The following is a 21520-nucleotide window of genomic DNA, read 5'->3' on the forward strand; positions in this document are numbered from 1 at the left end:
TATCTGTATACTTTTAAGAGGTTAAGACAACGCAGCTTCTTTACTAAGTTAGAATGTTCTTCAATGCGTCAGTATGTGATTCGTCATCGTGCCTTGGACAACATTGTCTGAGAGCCAGCTGACGGCCATTACATTTGGAAACTGTGCATACGAACGCCAAATATGAAGGTCTCAACACCTTCCTTTTTTCTTGGCCTTCGTCACCCCGTGGCCAATGGAATGGCAAGATTATAATGACGTCATTACGGCGCCTGAATGCCTAGTGCCCCATCTGTACATGATTCAAAAGCTAAAACTTAGTTGTTTTTTGTTGTACACTATCTGATTTCTTCGCCTGAACTCTACTTACGGCGAAGACATGTTGCACTGGCTTATCAGTAGCGGGTAGCGCAAACGGAGAGGATGGGCCAATGCTTAGAGATGAGACGCTTTTTTGAACTTCTAATTAGATGCACTATTCCTGCACTATGGATTGTGCTACAACTGCAGTATGGCTAATGGAAAGGACATTGAGTTACTTTGAGTTGATGCATCCACGCATTTGTCGTGCATTGGTCCCATGTACTCCCATCTCCCCTCCCATCATATGGATATATTTGTTGGGTTTTAGCTCTCTGTATACATAATTTGCGACGCATTTTAACAGCAGTGGTAGTTCGTATGGTATATACGATAACGTACACAAACTAAATAGATATCGTACGACACATCAACTAGGAGTAATACATTGCAAGATATTTCATGTAAATGCATGACCCACATGAACTGGTGTTATATGTATCATATGTTGGATAACACACGTACCGAATTGTGTTCAATACATGCACCGTAACAGTTCTGCTTTCAATACATGGGTTAAGTTCGAAATCAATCATGCGATTAAAAAAACTACGGCAGAAAAAAATAAAGCAGGTCTTCACGGCCATTATCTGCTAGCTTGATTGACTCTCCTGCGACAAGGCAAGCTACTGTGTTTGGAAATAACTATGAGCAGCGTGAAATTCCGGCCCGTGAATGCGTGAGAGTAAAAAGTCGGTGATTTTATAACACGTATAACTGCCATCTCAAACTGGACGTGTCACGAAGTCGCAGAGAACAGGCGACGCTAATGTGAGAAGGCTTAACTATGGCTATCTGCGATGTATGGGACGGGCACCCTGTATACTTGACTATGGCTATCTGCGATGTATGGGACGGGCACCCTGCATACTTGACTATGGCTATCTGCGATTATGGGACGGCGCCCCGTATACTTGACTATGGCTATCTGCGATATATGGGACGGGCACCCTGTAAACGGGCCGAGGGGCAGCTGATAACAGAGCGTGGGAGCTTGCCTTGAACGAAGGGCGTGTGAACAGCGGCACGCCGTCCTCCACCTTCCCCGAAACGAGGCCGACCGATAGCGGACTCCACGACATGCAGCCCACACCTGCGGCAGGGAGCGCACGTGAGCGGGAGCATGGAGCTCACCCAGAGCTGGAGATTCCGCGCGACACGTCGCTGACAGGCACCACGCCGCTCTAGACATCACAGGTGTTCGGTAATTACCCAGGTGCTGCCAGGGCCTCGGGCCCGGCGAGCCTACTGAAAGGCGCTGTTGATCGGAGCCGTTGACCTATGTGCTGACGTGTATCCACGCGGCCTGGTCACTGTTGGTCGCTTTTACGAAGGCTACTTGCGTAAAATGACTTTTATGGTCTTGTAAGAGCGTTACTCGTTTCTCCTGATCAGAGCGCTTCACATTGGGTTGTTTGTTACACTGACAACAAAGTGCAATAAGTATGTGCAATAAGTGCAATAAGTATGTGCCCATCTCTTTGCTCATGGCTGGCCCAAAAAGACAAAGCATCATTCATACCCCAAACGTATGTGGGCTAAGCGGCAAGACCATACGGTCATGTTATATATATATATATATATATATATATATTGATTCATTCATAAATATATATATATATATATACATGTACATAAATGCATTTTCGCAAACACCGGATGTTGGGATGTACAATTTGATGCTGAACTTTTTGGCTCCTGGCACCATTTACGATCGTCTGTGGAGTCTCGAAACAAGCCCCTCAGATGTCAAGGCTTTTTGTTACAGATCGCGTCCTTGTGCCGTAAGCTCAAAAATACGAGCCGATTTCATTTCGAGCACGGAACTCATAAGCTGCGGGGATCTGATCTACGGGACGTCTAATGCCAGGACGGCGTATAGCCGCACCGGATTGTTTTCACCTCAGCTGGCTTCTGCAGACCTCCGGCTCGTATAAAGCAGTGGCCTGTCACGACGGCAAGCCATTCAAACCAGCTGCCTTAATCAATTATTATTTATGGTCACTTCGTCGATTCAGCGTCTGGCCTGTTCGGGAAGAAGCAGCGAGACCGTCAAGAGGACGCCATCGATCGGGTTGACCCGACTTCACCAAATTCGAACGGTGTGGGGGGAGCGCAGGCCGAATGGAGAACTCTCCACTGCTCAGAAGAAAAATGGTCGCTGCGCCGAGGGTAACAGAGATCAATTTCGGGTTGAAATTGCTCGAGTCCTTATCTACCCGCCTCTGCTGCATATACGCCAGCAGCTGGTGAACATTCCATGACAGACCACGCACGGAGCTCCGGCACTGCCGCCAGTCTGCAACGACTCACGAAGCCCGGCGCTCCAGTATCGACCGGGCAGTACATTCAGCGGGGGCATGCATTCCTTCCTCGCACCGATTATGGCACGTGGGCCCACGGTCCCGCGGCTCGCGCGAGGCGACGGCGACCGACCCACTCTAAGGGAACTGTTGGGCACGGCAGAATGCGTGACTGGCATTCGACGCTCAACACCGATGATGCAGCACCCGGATATTACGACCTGGGTGGGCCTCCGGTGAAGCTTACGGGCTCACACTGGCCGCCGCAGAACAACACCGGCGTGCTCAGTGTCACGCTCACTGACCCGGGCATGACAAGGACGGGCTGCTGCCTGGTGGGGAGGCGGCACAGCCGTGCTCAATTACGTTATGCGTCAGCCATTAATCACATTCTCGCAAAATTAGGTCCTCGATGTTACGTTTACGGGCAGCAAACATAAGTATGTAAATTTCAGTTTGTAGGTTTTTGGTAAGGATGGTAGCAGACAAAACGTATATAGAGGAGGCAACGTCAATGGTAGGCGTTTTTTACTTCGTGCGTGTTTTTCCTGTTTAAGGGAACGCCTAGTCCACTGAGCAGCTTCGGAAAGGCTTCACTAGCGCATCACTAACATGGCGTGAAAAACGTCACGGTGAAGCCAGCAGAACGCCGGGCTCGTCCCCAACTGTTCGTGGTCTTTGTGGTGGCCGGAGGCGACGACAGCCGACTCGGCAGCCATCGTCTGTCGTTGCTCAGGCAAGTAGGCGAGGCTACATCGACTCTGAGACAGAAACTGCGCCTGACACACACACGGTGGAGGTTATCTTGCGGAAGGACGGCATATGCAACAGTATGCACCCCTAAGACGGTGCTCAGCAGAACACAAGATGAAGAGGAAGACAGCCGCTCTTGCATGATCACACTAACCCAGACATTACGTGAAAAACAGGAACATGTCACGTGAAAAAGATACTCAAAAACCGACACGGATTTCTGCTGTGCTCGGACAAAGTGTGACATGGCCCACATAGCAGTTCTCAAATTATAAGCGCAGGCAGCAGAAAGATGACCTTTCGTTGCCGAGCTACTTCTGGTTGGTAACCCAGCTTGGAGAGAGCAAAAGCCCTGATTACCCGGGACCTAAGGCCTTCAAACTGGAGATACGCGTCCCCCAGTGCAGTTCCGAGGTGGTTACCAATCTTGTTGAACGTCTCCGGCATGTAGAGCTCGGTCTTCTCTCGGCAGAACATGTGGTATTCGGTCTGCTCGACGATGGGCAGCGTGCAGTTGAACTGGCGACAGTTGGTGTAGGCCTCGAATATCTCGGCCGGACTCCACTTGGCCGAGCCCCAGTACATGGCCCACCCCTGGCTGATGCAGTAGTGGCAGGCGCGCACCACCTCTGGGGGAGACAGACGTCAGACGGTCACTCCCCACTGCAGTCACCCCAGCGGAACATTCGGCAGATGCTGTCCAAAGTCTAGGACTCCCTTGGCTGACCACAGGCGACAGTCGATGGCTCACGATAGACAACAGACGATGGCTGACGACAGGCAATAGACGATGGCTGACGACAGGCAACAGACGATGACTGACGACAAACAATTAACGATGGCTGACGACAGACAATAGACGATGGCCGATGACAGAAAGTAGACGATGGCTGACGACAAACAATGGACAGTGACTGACGACAGACAACGAAAGATGGCTGACGGTAGACATGGCGATGATTCGTCACTACTGTTGCCTCTGTTGGAGATATTCAACAGACGATGCCCCCCATTCTTTTTTAGAAATGTGGCCTAAAGTTTGTCGGGGACGAATAGGAGACTGTCATGCTCATCAAGCGCAGTATGTTTCAAACGCCATGACACGACCAACCAAACAGGGCGATTTCAGTTCAGCCTCAGAACCGTTCTTTTCCTGCGATATTAACGTGGCACGCAACGTCGCGGCCCAGGCCCTTGGGTTTGCGGCGCTCTACTAAGTGAGCCCTCAGCCCCTACCAACAAAGAAAATTAGATGTTCTTCAAACAGGGATATACAGTTGAAAACAGACATTCCTAGCGGGTATTTCCTAACACTGGCACGTTGCTGCGTCACACAGTGCCCGAAACAGGCATATCAATCCGGCACGTCGTTGAATGCAAATAATCCCGCCGACGAATCAGCACACACTCACGAACATTTCGTGTTTGACAGTTGCGTCTTCAGGAGGAAGAACACGTGACCGCATGACACTTATTTGCAGTAGTCAGGGGAACAGCACAACACACCATGGAACTAGTATAAGCCGGGTATGTCTATTCACGTATGGATGGCGCCTGGCATGCAAACGGGCTAACAGGTGGACCCAAATGAACTCAGCGAACCGATGACAACATGATGCTGTCTGCAAACGACTTACCTTCCATCGGACATTTCGGGTCCATCTTTTGAATGATGAAGATGTCCACGTATTCCAGCTGTAGGCGTTCGAGGGAGGCTTTAAGTGATTCTATTATCCTCTTCCGAGAAAGTCCTCTGTCTTCTCCTCTGTGAAGTGCCATCAAACTGCTATAGCCTTGGCAGAGGAGAACCCGTCGCATCGCCGCCCATAAACAGGCACATTCACGCACAAAACTCATTCGGCAAACAGCTCCCGGAAGACCCGGGGGCTTTCAGCAGGAAGATGGCTTTCCAAGTGGAAAGTACAGGCCTGCTGATTCTCGTCGGAGGCTTGAAGTGTAACACACCGGGACTGTGGCGGCAGTGGGTAATGGCTTGCGTTGTCGGGTGCGGCGGCCGGGATCCGTGGGCTGCATTTGATTCGTCGGCGGCGTCAACCGCCGGGTCAACACTCGTCACTATCATGGACATCGGTTGAACAGCAGCGCAGTGAATGCGTTCACCGGTGGAAGGCGGGACAGCGTCCCAATTCGATTCGAATCACAGATGTTGTGAACGATGATTCGAACTCTCAGTAGAACTCAGTCTTATCACCGGCATTCTCTGCAGTGGACATCTGTCAGCTGCCTTGTCGCTATAACTGACTTGTTGACGGCAGCATGGTTTGCCACGGGCTGGTCACGGACAGAGATTTTCATGCAGTATATTTGGCCTGCATTGGAAGGGCTGAGGTCAGCCTCAGAAAACTTGCAATTTGCATCGGCCATTTACCGATCTGAGACTCAAAATGCCGCCTGGACGGACATCAACTCTCGTCTGACGCGATCATTGTTCAAAACACTGCTAAAGGTTCACTTCGAAAGTAAATTTGTGTGTTGAAAAGATTCAATTACGACGTGTTCAATATAATAATCACCTTCCATTTCATATCATATGATTCAGTGCTAAATATCCCGGATGACATTTCGTTGCGTATATGTTACGTGCAGAAATGTCTAGATAGCTAAATTGCTCATCAAGTGAAGGTTTTCCGGTCCGCTATAGGTACCCATTTTTAAGATTTAATCCGAATTCCTTGAATGGATGAATTTCTGGGATCAGAGCTCGCGCTAAACAGTGTTTGTTGTGTGAGCCCCCACCCCTGACACCCAATCGTGTAATTCTCAGAGCAACGGCAGAATTGGTGACGAAATTTCAACGTGCCGTCATGTTCGGCCAAAGCACGTCTTGCCCGTTGACGTCAGCTGGCCTTACGCGACCGCTGCTAACGGCCGCAGGCCATGGCTGTCAAGGACAAATAGTGAGCGCTTAAAACGACTCGAACCCGTTTCACAGCGGGTAACTGGATAGGAAGGCAGGAGCTCTAATCGCCCCAGCCACCGGGACGGACTCGTGCTATCTTGCCATGAGCTGTCTCAAAATCACATGCACAGTCAGATTTTTTTTCAAAATGACGCTTAAAGAAGTAAATGACAACCGGATTCGGCCTAAGACGAGGCCAGAACTTTTTTTAAAAATTTGATCCGAACCCTTTGAATGGATGGATTTATGGGATCAGCGCTCGCGCTGAGCAGTGCTTGTTGTGTGAGCCCTGACCCCCACCACCCGATCGCGCAATTCCAGGCAACGGCAGAATTTAGGGGCGAAAGCTTGACGTGCCGCAATGCTCGGCACGGTCCGTCTTGCGCTCTGACGTCAACTGACCTTTGGAGCGACCGCTGCCACCGGCCGCAGGCCATACCTGTCAAAGGCAAATAGCGGGCGCCCTAAAGCGACTCGAACCCACCCTGCCACGGATGGGTGGAGCGGAAGACAGGCGCTCTAACCAACTGAGTCACCGGGACAAACAGTGTACATAATGTATGATATGGTTTATGTACGCAAAAACGGAACGACGAACTTATATTTGCCTGTGAGTTCGTGAAGTGACTAAGGCACCTCAGTCATCCAATTCGGCTAGTGGTAGGAATGCTAAGGTAGGCAACTAATTCGACATTCTCTGAAGGCATTCCGTGTGGACACTTTGTACCAGTGTGCATACTTTAGCTACGTACCAGAGCAGAATTTGTTATATTCTTTAATTGCTTACTGGCTTAGATAAAAGTGAATGCATCATTGTTGCAATCTTCACTGTCACACCACCAACGTTGCGTTCTTACCGACGTATAAAATAGAGCGTGCGACTCTGACGGGTTATTTAAGCACAAAGAGTTCAGAAGGGCATGGAGATTATCATCGAAATGCATCGAAGAGCGCCGATTTCTCACATCTTCGTCAAGCAGAACCTCAGACTTTACAGGCCAGAGGCAGGGGAATTCAGGAAGTCGAAACTGCCAGGTTTGTCATAGCGGTCTTGTCATAACGTTTGGTATGATCTCTCGATAATGTTGGCGATACATCCGAGAAAAATGTCTGTGTTGAGTCATCCGTCCTGTCCTGCTGGGACTCGACTCGCCACAGTGCACATATCATCCAGGAACACGGGCGCGAAAAACTGAACAAGATGCACGAAATCAAAACATTTGTCGTGTGGTGTCATATCATGAGTATGTGCCCCCATCACAATTTCTGCTCGGCCATTGTTTTGGCCCAGTCAGATCTGTGGTCCGCGGCGCGAGCTATGCGAGTTACCGCCACGGCACGATGGCGCGAGCTGTGGCCACGGCACGATGGCGCACTGTTCGTCACACCTGCCGAGCAGCTGCACTTACATACCTCGTCAGTTCGTCCAGGCCGGGTCCCCAGTTTTCGGGTATTTACACCGGAAAAGCAGTGGGATTCACAGCACGGCGCGCTGTTAGCAGCACATGCTTAACAGGTCGGGAGGCGGCTCCAGAGTGAATACAGCAGTAGGTACCACTGCGGTAAACAAGGGCCGTCCAGGGCAACACTGCGCAGCCTCCGGTGCCCACTGAATGATAAGCGCCCTGCTGAAAATGATGTTCTCTGCTTCGCACAGGATGCTGCCATCTTGCGCACATTGCAACTAATTCTTGAATAAACCCACGGCTACTTCGAAAAGACCGTTCTCGCGCGTATGAGACTGAATGCTTGGTGGGCCGACTTGCCGGGTTTCACCACTGGACTTTCCCTGCTTGGGTACCTGAGAAGCAGGATGTTCACAAACGATTGTGAGAAGCAGGCTGTATTTTAAGAGCTAGGTGGCGAACACCATTGGAAATGTACAGCCGCACAGAGGCCCAAGTCCGCACCATGGGAGAGCTCCACCCGTTAGGGAAACGCAATGCCGTGAAAACCGTGATCGAGAAAATTGATTACTGATCACGTGACACCATTTGAGAGGCCATGTGACTCTGTCAAAAGCGTGCTTCGTGTTTCTGCAATTTTCGCTTGCATTTGTTGAATATAATGCCGGCGGTTGAAAATCGAAATTTGTCCGACCTTTCGTGACCCGACGGTATCGTGAACGGCGTCCATCACAAGTGGCGTGTTGTTCCTGATCTGCTTTCAATGCCAGAGTAGACGTACCACATTTCGCCCTTTTCGCCGATCTTAATTGTCCTCAGCCGATGTCGCTACACGCACCCGTGGTGCTGCGCTCACCGATTGGACCAGTAGACCTTGGTGATGACGATGTAGCTGGTGCGCTTCCAGTTCTGGTTCTTCAATATTTGCCCGAGCCGCAGCTCAGCCTGATCGCCCGAGTAGAACTCTGCCGTGTCGAACAGGTTGATGCCGTTCTCGTAAGCGCACGCGATGACCTGTTCGGCTGCTTCGTCCGACACCTGTGGGCTCAGGGTGACCCACGTGCCTGGGTCGCCCCGCGGGGCCGTCTCAGATCAGTTGCGTCACTCCATGGTGAGACGTTGATTTGACCGGCTCGAAGAGGTTCAACTAGGAGCAATCGTGCTGTCAGCGACTGCATCGGTAGCTGACTGGTTGGTGAATGATTGTCAGGTGTAGTTGACCGAGTCATTCCGCCGGGCGGATATCAGACATAAAAATAGCAGGTTACCCGAACTCAGCAGATTCTAGGCTTCACCATCGCCGTATCATTAGTCACTTAATCATGCTCCCCGAACTTCACCACAACGAGAGAACGTAGGGCATGATTATGGCTACACGCATGGATGGAAAGGCCACAAGTGACATGAAATGATGGGGGACTCAGAGTTCATGCCAACAGTCGCACCTGTCCTAAATATAATTCATGGTAACATTAGGTGTCTAGCTTCTCTATGTTTATGTCTTAGAAGTAAGCAGTGCTTTGACGCTGCAGAAAGACCAGTATTACAGTATTAAGGATAGAAAATCAACACCCAGACCTTGCACACCTAATTAGACAATACCCAAGTGACCGATTGCAGTCATCGCCCATCCTATCCGATGCCACAAATGCCGCGTTCACTGACCTAGCCCTATGCTGGGCACCCTGAGGCCACTCTTGCCGAGCGGCCGGTACCGGATGGCATGTGTCGAGCCGAGGCTGCTGCTCTGGCGGCTGAGCTGGGCCGACAGCCGGGGCACGGCCAGGCTGTCCTGCGCCGGCGGCGACGCGTCCATGTCGACGCTCTCACCGCGCGAGATCTGCAGGTCCTCCAGGCCGTCCAGGCTGGCAATCGGCGCGCTGCCGGCGGAGCGAGAGGGGTGCGTCACAGCGGGCGGCGTAGGGGGCGCAGGAAAGGGGCGGGCTGAGGAGGGATGCGCGGGCAGGGAGGACGGACTGAGGACAGAAGCGTGGGGAGGAAGCGCGAGCAGGAAGACGCGGCTAATGGTAGAGGACAGGGAAAGAGGGGCGGAGGCTTAGGAGGGAAGCTCAGGGAGGGAGGGGCGTGCTGCGAGGGGAGGCGCGTCGGACTGCGGAGGAAGAAGCAGAAGAGTTCGAGTCAGACTGAGGAGGGAGAAGCAGGGGAGGTCAGGTCAATCTGCAGAGGAACACGAGGGAGGAAGGAACGGGCTTGACAGGTAAGGGCGGGAGGTCGGAGTGGGATGAGGAGGAAGAGCACGGGAACAGTGCCAGAGCAGTTCACCGACGTCAGACTCGACTGGAAATACCAGACCATGTTATACGTCATGAAATACGTGTGGAGCGTCACACTGGACTGTCGGCAGCAGAAAGCATCAGCATAAAAAGAATACAGAAGTTATGAATGGGAATCGAAACCTGAGCTTACAAGTGTTGTCAAGAGCTTGACAGTTACGTTAAGACAGTTGCATGATGCCGTCTTCGTCCGTCTCCAGCAAGCCTGAACGCACGCACATCCTTCGACTCGCACATACCTGTAACCACACACACACACACATCCAAAACCTGCATCCGCATGCATTAAGCCACGCTTAAAAAGTTGATGTTATATTCGCATGCGAAGGCAGCGCGTAATGTAACGATGTAATGTGACGGTATAACATGTGCGAAACGTACTATCAATGAACTAATGTTCGTCTCCTGGTGCGTTCTATGGAGACGGCAAACATTTTTTGCTGCCAGTGCTCGTGCCAGGCATGCATGTTCAGCTGGTGAATACCCTGCATTGTTTCTGCGGCTGCCACCCTAACCCTTGACTGCACACCACCGCCGCATATTCCAACGCTCCACCCCAGTGCTACGGCGTGTGACCCCTCTCGTGGATCGATAACCCGGCCGGGTCCTGGTGCCGTGGCCGCCGTAACTGCGGCGAACGGTCGCGCAAGAGTCCATGGTCGGCCAACCGAGAACAAAGCCGGGATGAAATGCGGCAGAGCAACGGTGGCCGTCGTCAGGGTCGGGCGCTGCAGACTGCCCGTCAGGAGGGCAGGGTCGGGCTCGGGCACACGGACTGCACGCGGACAGGGTCGGGACTGCCCCTCTGACGGGAGGGTCAGGCGCTGCAGACTGCCCGTCAGGAGGGCGGGTCCGGGCTCGGGCACACGGACTGCACGCGGACAGGGTCGGGACTGCCCCTCTGACGGGAGGGTCGGGCGCTGCAGACTGCCCGTCAGGAGGGCGGGTCCGGACTCGGGCACACGGACTGCTCGCGGACAGGGTCGGGACTGCCCCTCTGACGGGGAGGGTCGGGCGCTGCAGACTGCCCGTCAGGAGGGCGGGTCCGGACTCGGGCACACGGACTGCTCGCGGACGGGGTCGGGACTGCCCCTCTGACGGGGAGGGTCGGGCGCTGCAGACTGCCCGTCAGGAGGGCGGGTCCGGACTCGGGCACACGGACTGCTCGCGGACAGGGTCGGGACTGCCCCTCTGACGGGAGGGTCGGGCACTGCAGACTGCCCGTCAGGAGGGCGGGTCCGGACTCGGGCACACGGACTGCTCGCGGACAGGGTCGGGACTGCCCCTCTGACGGGAGGGTCGGGCACTGCAGACTGCCCGTCAGGAGGGCGGGTCCGGACTCGGGCACACGGACTGCTCGCGGACAGGGTCGGGACTGCCCCTCTGACGGGGAGGGTCGGGCACCGCAGACTGCCCGTCAGGAGGGCGGGTCCGGACTCGGGCACACGGACTGCCCGCGGACAGGGTCGGGACTGCCCCTCTGACGGGGAGGGTCGGGCGCTGCAGACTGCCCGTCAGGAGCGCGGGTCCGGACTCGGGCACGCGGACTGCTCGCGGACAGGGTCGGGACTGCCCCTCTGACGGGGAGGGTCGGGCGCTGCAGACTGCCCGTCAGGAGCGCGGGTCCGGACTCGGGCACGCGGACTGCTCGCGGACAGGGTCGGGACTGCCCCTCTGACGGGGAGGGTCGGGCACTGCAGACTGCCCGTCAGGAGCGCGGGTCCGGACTCGGGCACACGGACTGCTCGCGGACAGGGTCGGGACTGCCCCTCTGACGGGGAGGGTCGGGCGCTGCAGACTGCCCGTCAGGAGCGCGGGTCCGGACTCGGGCACGCGGACTGCTCGCGGACAGGGTCGGGACTGCCCCTCTGACGGGAGGGTCGGGCGCTGCAGACTGCCCGTCAGGCAGGCAGGGTCGGCCTCGGGCAAAGGGACTGCCCGTCAGGCGGGCAGGCTCGGGCTCGGGCACACGGACTGCCCGCCTGACGAGCAGTAGCGGGGTGATGAAGCGGCCCGTTTGTGGCGGCTGCGTGGCACCGCCTCGTCGGCAAGACGCGCCTTGTGAAGGTAGACCGCCACTCCGGAGAGAGACCTCCGACCGGCGGAGTGTCGGTCGGGGTGCCGATCACTCGGTCAGGTGGAGAGTCACATGCATCGACTGACTACGCTACTTAGGTACGCACTACACTGCTAGCACGTTGTCGTGTTGATAAACATAGACGGTGAACACAGAACGACGGTGTCCGAAATGCGCGTGCTGTGCGGCAGAGAGGTGCGCTGTGCAGGCGCGTGTGTGCAGCTGCATGCACCCCCTCGGAGTAAGAGGCGTGCACCCCTGTCGGAACGAGGGACACCGCGTGCACTCATGTCGGAGCGAGGGACGCTGAGTGCACCCCTATCGCAACCTAACCGACACCCAGTGAACCGACCGCAGGCACCAGACGGGCCATCAAGTTCGGCCGCCCGCAGATCATCTCTGAACTTTACTAGAGCGCGTGAAAGTGGGACGCGTGTGAAGGCAAAGCGAAACATGTGCGGGTGGCCGGTGCCCAGCATCTTATTTCAAGACAACGGCAAGTGTCCCAATCGTCGACGCCATGCGTGCCGCCGTACTGCACGACCTGCAGGCCGACCCTGCATGTGAGGCCCATATCCGGTACCCGTGACCCTGGCTGCCCTGGCTGCACCCTGGCTCACCCTGGCTGTTCATATGCGATACCCGTGACCCTGGCTGCCCTGGCTGCACCCCGGCTGACCCTGGCCGTTCATATCCGATGCCCGTGACCCTGGCTGCCAGGCCAAGCTCTATTGGTCAGCTTGCCAAGACAGTGACCGAGGGGCCTAAGCATTCCAGCAAGCTGGCAAGTTTGTGAGCATGAAGCGTTCGGCCCTAACTTGCGAACGAAACGTGAGATGTGCGTCACACCACGGCAGCTGCTGGGACTTGACGACGTCCGTGGCGCCAAATACGCTGGGCGTTGCTTTACCGCGCGTATCATTTGGATAGGACTTGGCACACCCTCACTGCAGCCATTGACCAATAACCTATCATTGATTATCATTATCATGACCATTATTAGAATATGGGATCCTGCATTATATGTCATATCATGTGATTATCATCACCTATCATTTGTGTTAGGATCACCGTCTAGGAGCGGCACTACCTTCTCAATACGGTGTGAGCCCTGCAACGTTGTCTTTGTGTCTGGCACCGCTGTTTCTGGCCACTGGTGGTTACACCCCAGTAACGGACCTGTCTCTTACAGAATCTCCCCAGAGACATGCGGCGATAGTAAATACAGCGGGCTGTATCCGGCGGGGACGGTCAAAACATCTGCAGCCGTCGTCTGGACCGAGCCGCGGCGTGCCCTACCGCCTGGCCAGCTCGTGTTTACCGTCGGGCCGGGATGTGGTCCGGAAAATTGGCTCATCAGGGAGGCCGAGCTCGCCGGGGTGCTGCTGATGAGAACAGCTCACCGCCGACGGAAGACACCGTGGAGTTAAGTGTAGCTCTTGATGATAGCTTTCGTCACACGATGTGACTTATATCACCTGGCAATTTAACCCGAAATTCAAACTGCGCCAGGTCGGAAGGGGAGTTGACCTTGCACTGCTGATTTTTCAGCGCAGCTCAAAAACCAACGCTTGTAGCGACAGTAAATTTGCCGTACTTATTTCTAGGTCAATTTCTGAAAAATACTCATAACATTGTGAGCGTTATGTATGCCATTGCTCAAACTAGCTTTAATAATAGAACGTGACAGCACCTACAGCTTGTTCTTTTCGGCTTTTTGGAAACAGACGGGATCAAACAGGCGGGATCAAGCGGGCGGGATCAAACAGGCGGGATCAGTGTCATATTGTGGGGTTCAATCATGGCCATTTTTCGTAAATAATGAAAATTGGACGTATTTTGGTTTAATTTTTGTTGGTTGCATGTGAGGAAAAGAGGACTAACTCGCAAGCACAACCATCACAGTGACCACAGAGCACCTGACATTGGCCTAGGTCATAACCCTACCTCTATGGGCACCTTCTGCGGAACGCGTGCTGAGTTCAAAATGGGGAGTTTTTTTAGGTAATTTGGAAGCAGGAATTCGAATACTCACTGAAAACATGTTGCGATAGCATTGTGGTGCATAATAAAGTTACAATGTGTCACCCGAGGACATGCAATGCCATATAAGGTCATCCAAAGTCGATGACATCTGTTGGCAGTAGCGGAGGGGCTAGATGAAGGAGTGCGACGTGTGCACCCACCTCTATATCGTGTTTGTGAAGCTGATGATGTACACGTTCATGCACCAACGTACCTTTTTCGGTTTGCGACAAATACATTGTCAAACGTGGAGAGGTACTATGCAAAATGCTTGCAAGAGCTACGCGCTCTTAAGTACGTGTGGATGTACTATAAGCGATTTCCGACTACAGAGATGCATTGTCCTGGTCACGTAGACCCAGTTAGCACTTTTTTCCTTCTGAAGGCCTATGAACTTGACCTACGTCAACCTCAGCTGACCTCTAGCTCAGCCTAAAATGATATGTTTTAGTTGGACTACCCTGTCCTCACAGTTGCAGCCTCATAAAACATACGAAGTCAGAAGCGCATTGCGGATGAAAGTAAAAAGTCTCGTTCTTGTAGGTCATTCTCAGTCTTGTTCAAGTAGGCCATTCTGAACGATGACCTGATCTGACTTGACCCTTCGTGCAGAGCAAAAATGGTCGGGATGGACTCCCCACAATCTGACCTCTGAATTATGTGCCCTCAATATCCGTCTTAACATGCTACCATAGGCTTTTCAGTACATTTATCAAACCAACCGTTTTTTTTCCTCTCGTGATCATCGGTAACCTTGATTTGACTTAACGTAAAAACTTGGTGTCCATTCTCCATGATTTGGCGAGACCTTCGCAACGGTATCTTTTTGTTTTTGTCGCACGACTCCTGGAAGTTGGAGATCCCAGGATGGAGTCTCAACTTTCCTCCGGCAGGGCGCGGTTGTCTCAGACCCGGTAAGAGTATGTTCAGTCCCTCATTCAGCCCACTCTTTTGAAATCCCGAGGACCCAACTGTAAAAAAACAAAGGGCGTTCCATAGCTTCCAACAAGATATGCATGCCTAAAAAGATAGGTTGAAATATGGTGGGCATGGAGCAGCGGGAGGACCAAACAACTAAAGTTATCGTAATATGTTTTTATTCGATACAGTTGGTACCTTGCCGATCAATTTTGACGTAGCTAACACAGGTTAACAGCTAATTATTTGCACATTGAAATATTGCGGTGGCGTTATAAAATGCAATATTCATTGGCGCACCTCGGATTTAGAAAGATAACTAATCTTTGAAAAAATTTTCAGTTATACCGGCAAATGTGATGGCAATAAATTGCGGTGCTTGTATAGTGTGGGTGGAGGCGCGTCATGGGCGTACCCAGGTTTCAATAGGAAGGAGGGCAAGAACACGTGGTTTCAGCGTGGCTTCCTAAGCGGACGCCGTCCGCTGACAGGTTGCTGTTGACGGCCACGGCCTCTGTGTGCTGAAATACCCCTCCCCCCCCCCCTCTTGTCATTCTCGCCTCGCCTCTGATGTACAGCATTCTGGACTCGCCTCTGATATACAGCCGTGTTTTTAGATGATGTGTTTTGCACAAAGTGAAAAATGGTACGCAGTACGTCGTTTCAGTGCTTAATGTTTCAAGCTGTTATGAATGCCCTTACTGTAATCCCAGGAGACACCTCTGAGCTTGTTGTCTTCCTTCTGATTCAAAAGTGCACACATGTCCTATCGCTACACTCGGTGCCCCATAGCTCTCGCCTAAATTTGACACTGACACCCTCTGCACTCTATCCGTTCCAAATAGATATGTTTTTGTCTTTGTACGTATCGAATGGTTGTGTAAATATTGGCAGAAAATGCAAAGTTTTGCATCTAAATGCCCAAAGGTGTCCCATTTATACCGGCAGTCACCGGAAACAGCAGTAACTCCTGTAAACGCAAGGCAGCGAGCACAACCCCGAGGTGATCGCCATCTAGGGTGGAATCAAGGCATAGATGTGAGTAAATTATATTTTGACTTCAATTCGGTGGAGCCTGGTTCACCCCTTTGCAGCACTGCAATTTATCGATGGAACAAATAGGCGGTGGAATATCTTAAGGCTGAAAGCTGGGCAATAAGCCACGTTTGTTCAGATGATTGCACTGCATTGTGAAGTCGTGGGTCGACGAGAAAAGTCGATAAATATTGATGTCAGTCTTTCTTAACCAGAACCCAAGCTGACCTAGCAAAAACGGAATTCGATGCATTGTGGCGGGCCTTCGGGCACAGGGGCGGCAAAGAGGCCAGGTAGTCTTGAGCCTGCTCTCTGCCTGCTGCTGCCTGCAGGAGAGCTCCAGTAACGGTCTGATGAACCCAGAGGACAAGTGGCTGGATGCAGTGCTACAACCAGTTATAGTGGACACATGCAATGACAAATGGCGGGTTGTCCTCAACTGCTAGTGCCATCTGTTGGAGCATCAGCATCATCGGCCGCCACCTAGCGGCCAGCAGTGAAGCAACAGTCAGTGAATGTTGGGTGGACAATACACGCTGTTCATTAAGTCCAGATTAGCTGAAAGCCGATGGAAACGCACAACAGGCAAGGAGAATGGGAACACCACAAGTAGGAATTATTAATAAGGAATTAAAACCCCTGTAATCAAATAGCCAAGGCCTTAAGAGAAAGCAATTTCATCCACGGCCTATACGCATGATTGAGATCCCTGGCGACGCAAATAGGGATCCGACGCAGTTCTGGTAAGCGCAGTGCGACAACGTAAGTTTGGCTAAGCTATTTTGGTGGTAAAGCTTAAAATGGTTTTCGATGTCTCATGCATATAAGAATTTGAACAAAGCACTTGTAGATTGATGATAAAGACTCCAGTGAATCCTTGTCGTCAGTAGATTGGACGTCAAGCCACGGTACGTACCGATACATTGGTTCTAGCCTTTCAAGCACCTCTTCTGTTCTGTGACTGGCTGCTCAGCAGCGCACATGAATGGCTTTGTCAATACCTGGAGTGTGCTTGTGCTGTTTATAGCCCCAACCATCACGTGTTTGCTTTTTTGGCATTGTTCCGAAACGTCATAGTTATGCTGTGCTTTGCGTGACGCAGGTGCGCTTTCGGACGTCGCTTACAGTGTCCGCTTTACCAGGGGTTCACTGCATGGACTCCCGTCATAGCCCCAAAGTCGATATATTCGCTCTAAATGGTAGAATGAGAAAGACTTTGGACGTTGTTGACAACAAACAGCTTGACCGTCCTCGAGCCCTAAGACATATGAAAGACCTAGTTAGATAGAAATTATCGGGTATTTGCGCAGCGCTTGGGAAATTCGACACAAAGGTATCATCTATCGTAACTCACGCGCCAGACCATACAGACAGATGCCCACGGCTCGGGCGTTGTCGCGACCTGATCCGTAACCTGCGTTCTAAACCTAGGTCGGTTCCTCCTATCACAGTCGTAAGGTATCGTAAAACACACTGGGGAATTTTAGAAGTGCGCGTCCTTTACAGCTGAGCACCACTTGGCCGCAAGCCGCAAAAAGCGTAATTTGGCTACCTGTTAGGAAACCCATCAGCCTTAAGCTGAAAAAACAAGATGTCAGTCGTGAGACCTCGTCAAGCCACACACGCTTGTCGTAATCCCATCTCTAGCACGTCAATGCCAATGGGGTCGCATTTCATCCCTGTCTTCACCAACATAGGTGACAGTATGGCTCAAGCGTTCGAAGGCTCTAAATATAATGGAATGATATCCAAGCATGCATAAACGGATCTATAAAATTGTTGTAATAAACTAACTGATAAACATTGAGACACATTGTCCAGAAGGTGGTTTTGGCATCAATATTGCAATATTTTTAAAGACATTTTTCAGCTTGATTCTGATATTTGAGTGGGACAATGTACACGCGTGATAGTCGAAAACCCTGCTACCGATCCCCAGACACCTTGTCAAAACACAGACTACAAGAGCAACGGCCTGCTCTCCTACATAACAGCAGTTGGATCCAGTCTCTTAATGTGATGGTGCAAGTATCGACGCTGTAGTAGCGCGTGAGACGAACCTCGCGCAGATCAAGATATGGCTGCCGTTGTATCTTAGTCCCATTGTAATCATATCAAGTTGAGCTCAAGGAGCCGCCTGACGCAGCAGGCCGGCGCTGTCGATCGTAGCGCTAGTGACGTCATACGCCCTCTCCTCGCCCCTCCGAGATGGAAATCCTGCCTGACGTCGTGGTGTGGCCGTCCTGCAGGGGTCGCCGCGGCCGCGACACGTCGTCGGAAGGCCCGGAGCCTGAATCACGTCGCTCGCACGGATACACTGGCCACCACTAGTTAACAACTAAGAATTTTGTCAGCGTCTGGTACTTTGACTTGGGGGGCTTGTTTTTTTATTGACAATGCGAGGGCTTGTCCGGCATAGTGTGCATGACGTGCGATAACGAGATGGTTACCACGTTTGTTTGTTCGTTTGTTGTGCAGTGCTCACTGGAAGATTACCTCTCTTCGAATAGTCTAAGCTTCACTTATGTGAATTTCGACTTCACTCCCATACAACGTCATCAGGCGGTTGAATCCGGACGCCGGTGCATAGATTCAGAACGCACGAGATTCGAACACCTTATGCTAAATGCCGACTCAAATCAAGCTGAGCCGTGATCAAGCAAAGACGTGAGCAGACGAAAATAGAGCTCATTTCTGCAATAAGGGTATGATATCTACCAAACTAAGTGGGGTCTCGTCAGGGCTCCCACACGAACCGCGCTTGCAGTATATCAGCGACCCATGCTCGCACTCGATACATAAATGTGAAGCTGGGCCGGAGCTCATACAATTTCTAGACGATTAAAACTGGCAATAGAGATTTCGGTGTCTGGGAAGTGGTCTTATAAATCCCATCAATCAGATAGATTTCTTCGTAAAAGCCTATCGTTGCGTAACGTACCCGACACTAATGCGATGTCCTTCAAGGATTCGGGTGCGATGCTTGCGTGCGTTTGCGTCTGTCCACGCCCGTGTATGCAGGAACACGAACGTTTAAAGTTGGCACGGCCTTGGCGTGCTTAAAAGCCCTCTAGGTTACGCAGCCGTTGGCAAGCGAGTGTACCTTAGAAAGTGAACGTCGGCAAGTACTCGGTATAGGATCGCTTGTCGTCCACATGTGACGAAGTGATCTCACACATGATATCATGCTGAGAAGTTCGGTATCTGGGTTCGCTACCGACAGCTGCTTCCGACGAGTGACATCGATGTAACATCACTCAGTGGGGACGAAATTACACTGATTTGTTGCAGATGCCGCAGGCATTGTGCAAGATCCTGGTTCGCGCTTGGCTTAAGTCGAAGACGGCACTTTTAAGCGGCAATTAATTATGTGCTTAATTTGGGTTAGCCCGGGTTAGGCTGCGTTGTACAGGCCTTTGCGTGAAGCAGTTTTGGAGCTCCAGAGCTCAGAATGAGTTCACAAAACCCCGGTCTCGTGACTACCCATTTCAATAACGTTTTAACCTTAAACAGGTCTCCCATGCATTTTTTTACTTCGAAATGCATACACCAATGCCCTTTAAAGCTCAGCATGGCTATCCTCTGGATCCGCCGCTGAAGTCTCCACCTTAGCGTTAGACTCCGGATATGACCTCTTAAAGGTATCAGAGCAGAAGACGTTAACTTTAAAGCAGATTTGTGCCCGAGCATAGCGGCACAGCCGATCAGTTGCCCCATCGCTGCCAATACTGCTGCGGTTTGGAGGGAAGATATAGCCCGCGCATGATCTCAGATTGTGTGAGATGAATGATCTAAAGAGTCTAGGATTGGAGAACGGCGTAGTATCCACCACATCACGACTGGATGCACTGCGCACTGTGGGTGCGATCACTCATCGTCTTATATCACGACCGACAGCAACTTAATTCAGAACACTTTAGTCAGTGCGCCCAGACGTCCAGCATTTAATTTAGGAAGATCCATGGCGCACTTCCCAATAGGGTTTAAATTGGTAGGCCCAAACTTTTACGGACGTTGCGTGTAGCGACGTCAGCCTCACATAAGTGAAAGCCGTGGTCTGTGAAGATACATCACATGGCAAGGACGTGGTCCTTTGATTTAACTGTACTATTATAAAATAATGCAGCGAAGTTGTTCACAAAGTTAAGTCGCTTCAGCTCAATCAAACGTTGCAAATGCTAGAAGTTGGCCACTCAAAAAGGATTTCATAAGAGCATATTTAAGGTGCCTGTGCCCACCCTCCAAAGCGACACCCTGTCAAGTGATAAAGCTTTCCATAATCGCAAATGATCTTGTGGCATGCATTCCAGTCCTTTCCTGCTCTCTGCGAGCACCCATCTTGTGGGGATGCTCTTATATTTTTGAACAAACAGAACTGTTTCCGATCCATGACCCCAGATATTCCATGGTGTTGGATACTTCGAGACCCCAAGCTGGGACAGCTGTTTTGCTATATCACCCTCCTGCCAGCCAGCATGAAGTCGAGTGGATTTTGATGCACATCAGCACGATTCGGGATAAGCGTCAATACTTTGCAGCAGTAATAGACCTGAGATTGGTTGTGGATGGGCCGTGGCGTCGTGTAAGACACACTCAGAGTAGGTGAGAACCAGCAAACTGTACTCGAGGCTGAGTTAGTACTACAATTCGATTTGCACCACACAACTGGTTTACAATAATCTACTTCAAACATGTCACGTCCACGCCGAAATTGCCGAAGGGCAGACACCGCGCGGACATAAGAGAGAGAGAGCTCTCTCCAGCCCAGAGTCCTTACCCATCCGTCAGCGTTCGGTTCGACTTTCGCCACCGGAGTTTCTTCATGAGGACAACCGAACACGACACTGTACTCGACAGACCCTAGCTGCACCATACAGATCCCGATCACTGCGAGGAGCGGGCCGCAGGCGACGCTGCTGACCCGGCGGTGGCCTGAGGGCACGGAGCTGCCGCGCGGCCGGTCCGTCAGGCCGTCGCCCACAGCGGCGCAGTGTAACCGGGCCCGCCGTTGGCCCGCGCAGGTGGTCCCTGCTCCAATGTAATTGATTCGCAGCTGCGGGTGGCGAGCACGCACCGCGCCAGACCGCCGCCAGCTGGCCCCCAGCTGTCGGCTGACACGACCCGAGCTGGTCAGACAGACGGCTGGTGACCCGAGCTGGTGACACTGTCCTTTGATGTGAGCTGGTCGACACGCCAGGACTGTCATGTTGGAATCACACACGCACGGTTCCGTGAGCGCAACCTGAACCGGTCAGGCGTCCAGCAGCGGTGGGAGCCTGCCGCCCGTCCAGGACAGCTTAGCAGCTGCTTCCACGCCGAAGTATCCGTCACACGTACAGTGGTCGGAGAAGTTGGCGGGGCGCGTCTCACCGCCAGCACGCCATCCGTCCGGCCGGAGTGGTCAGCGTCATGCCGGCGTCCGCCCGGCGCGGACAGGCCCATACGTCACG

General features: G+C 52.3%; 1 protein-coding gene across 5 annotated transcripts in view; it reads right to left on the reverse strand.

Annotated features, from left to right (window-relative positions):
* The window catches only part of Hk (potassium voltage-gated channel subfamily A regulatory beta subunit hyperkinetic), a 57854-nt gene that overhangs the window by 5150 nt on the left and 31184 nt on the right, over positions 1-21520 (reverse strand). For 4 of the 5 annotated variants that reach the window (XM_037233354.1, XM_037233357.1, XM_037233353.1 and 1 more), the window contains 5 exons: positions 9387-9601; positions 8578-8785; positions 5033-5160; positions 3818-4024; positions 1338-1432 (listed from right to left, as the gene is read on the reverse strand). In XM_037233354.1, coding sequence (XP_037089249.1) covers positions 1338-1432; positions 3818-4024; positions 5033-5160; positions 8578-8785; positions 9387-9601 — 853 coding nt within the window. Of the gene's footprint in view, positions 1-1337; positions 1433-3817; positions 4025-5032; positions 5161-8577; positions 8786-9386; positions 9602-20847; positions 21016-21520 lie in introns of those variants that run through there. The other variant, XM_037233355.1, reaches the window with a different exon arrangement.

The sequence above is a fragment of the Pollicipes pollicipes genome, unplaced genomic scaffold, assembly GCF_011947565.3.
Source record: "Pollicipes pollicipes isolate AB1234 unplaced genomic scaffold, Ppol_2.1 Scaffold_7231;HRSCAF=8579_pilon_pilon_pilon, whole genome shotgun sequence".
NCBI lineage: Eukaryota > Metazoa > Arthropoda > Thecostraca > Pollicipedomorpha > Pollicipedidae > Pollicipes > Pollicipes pollicipes.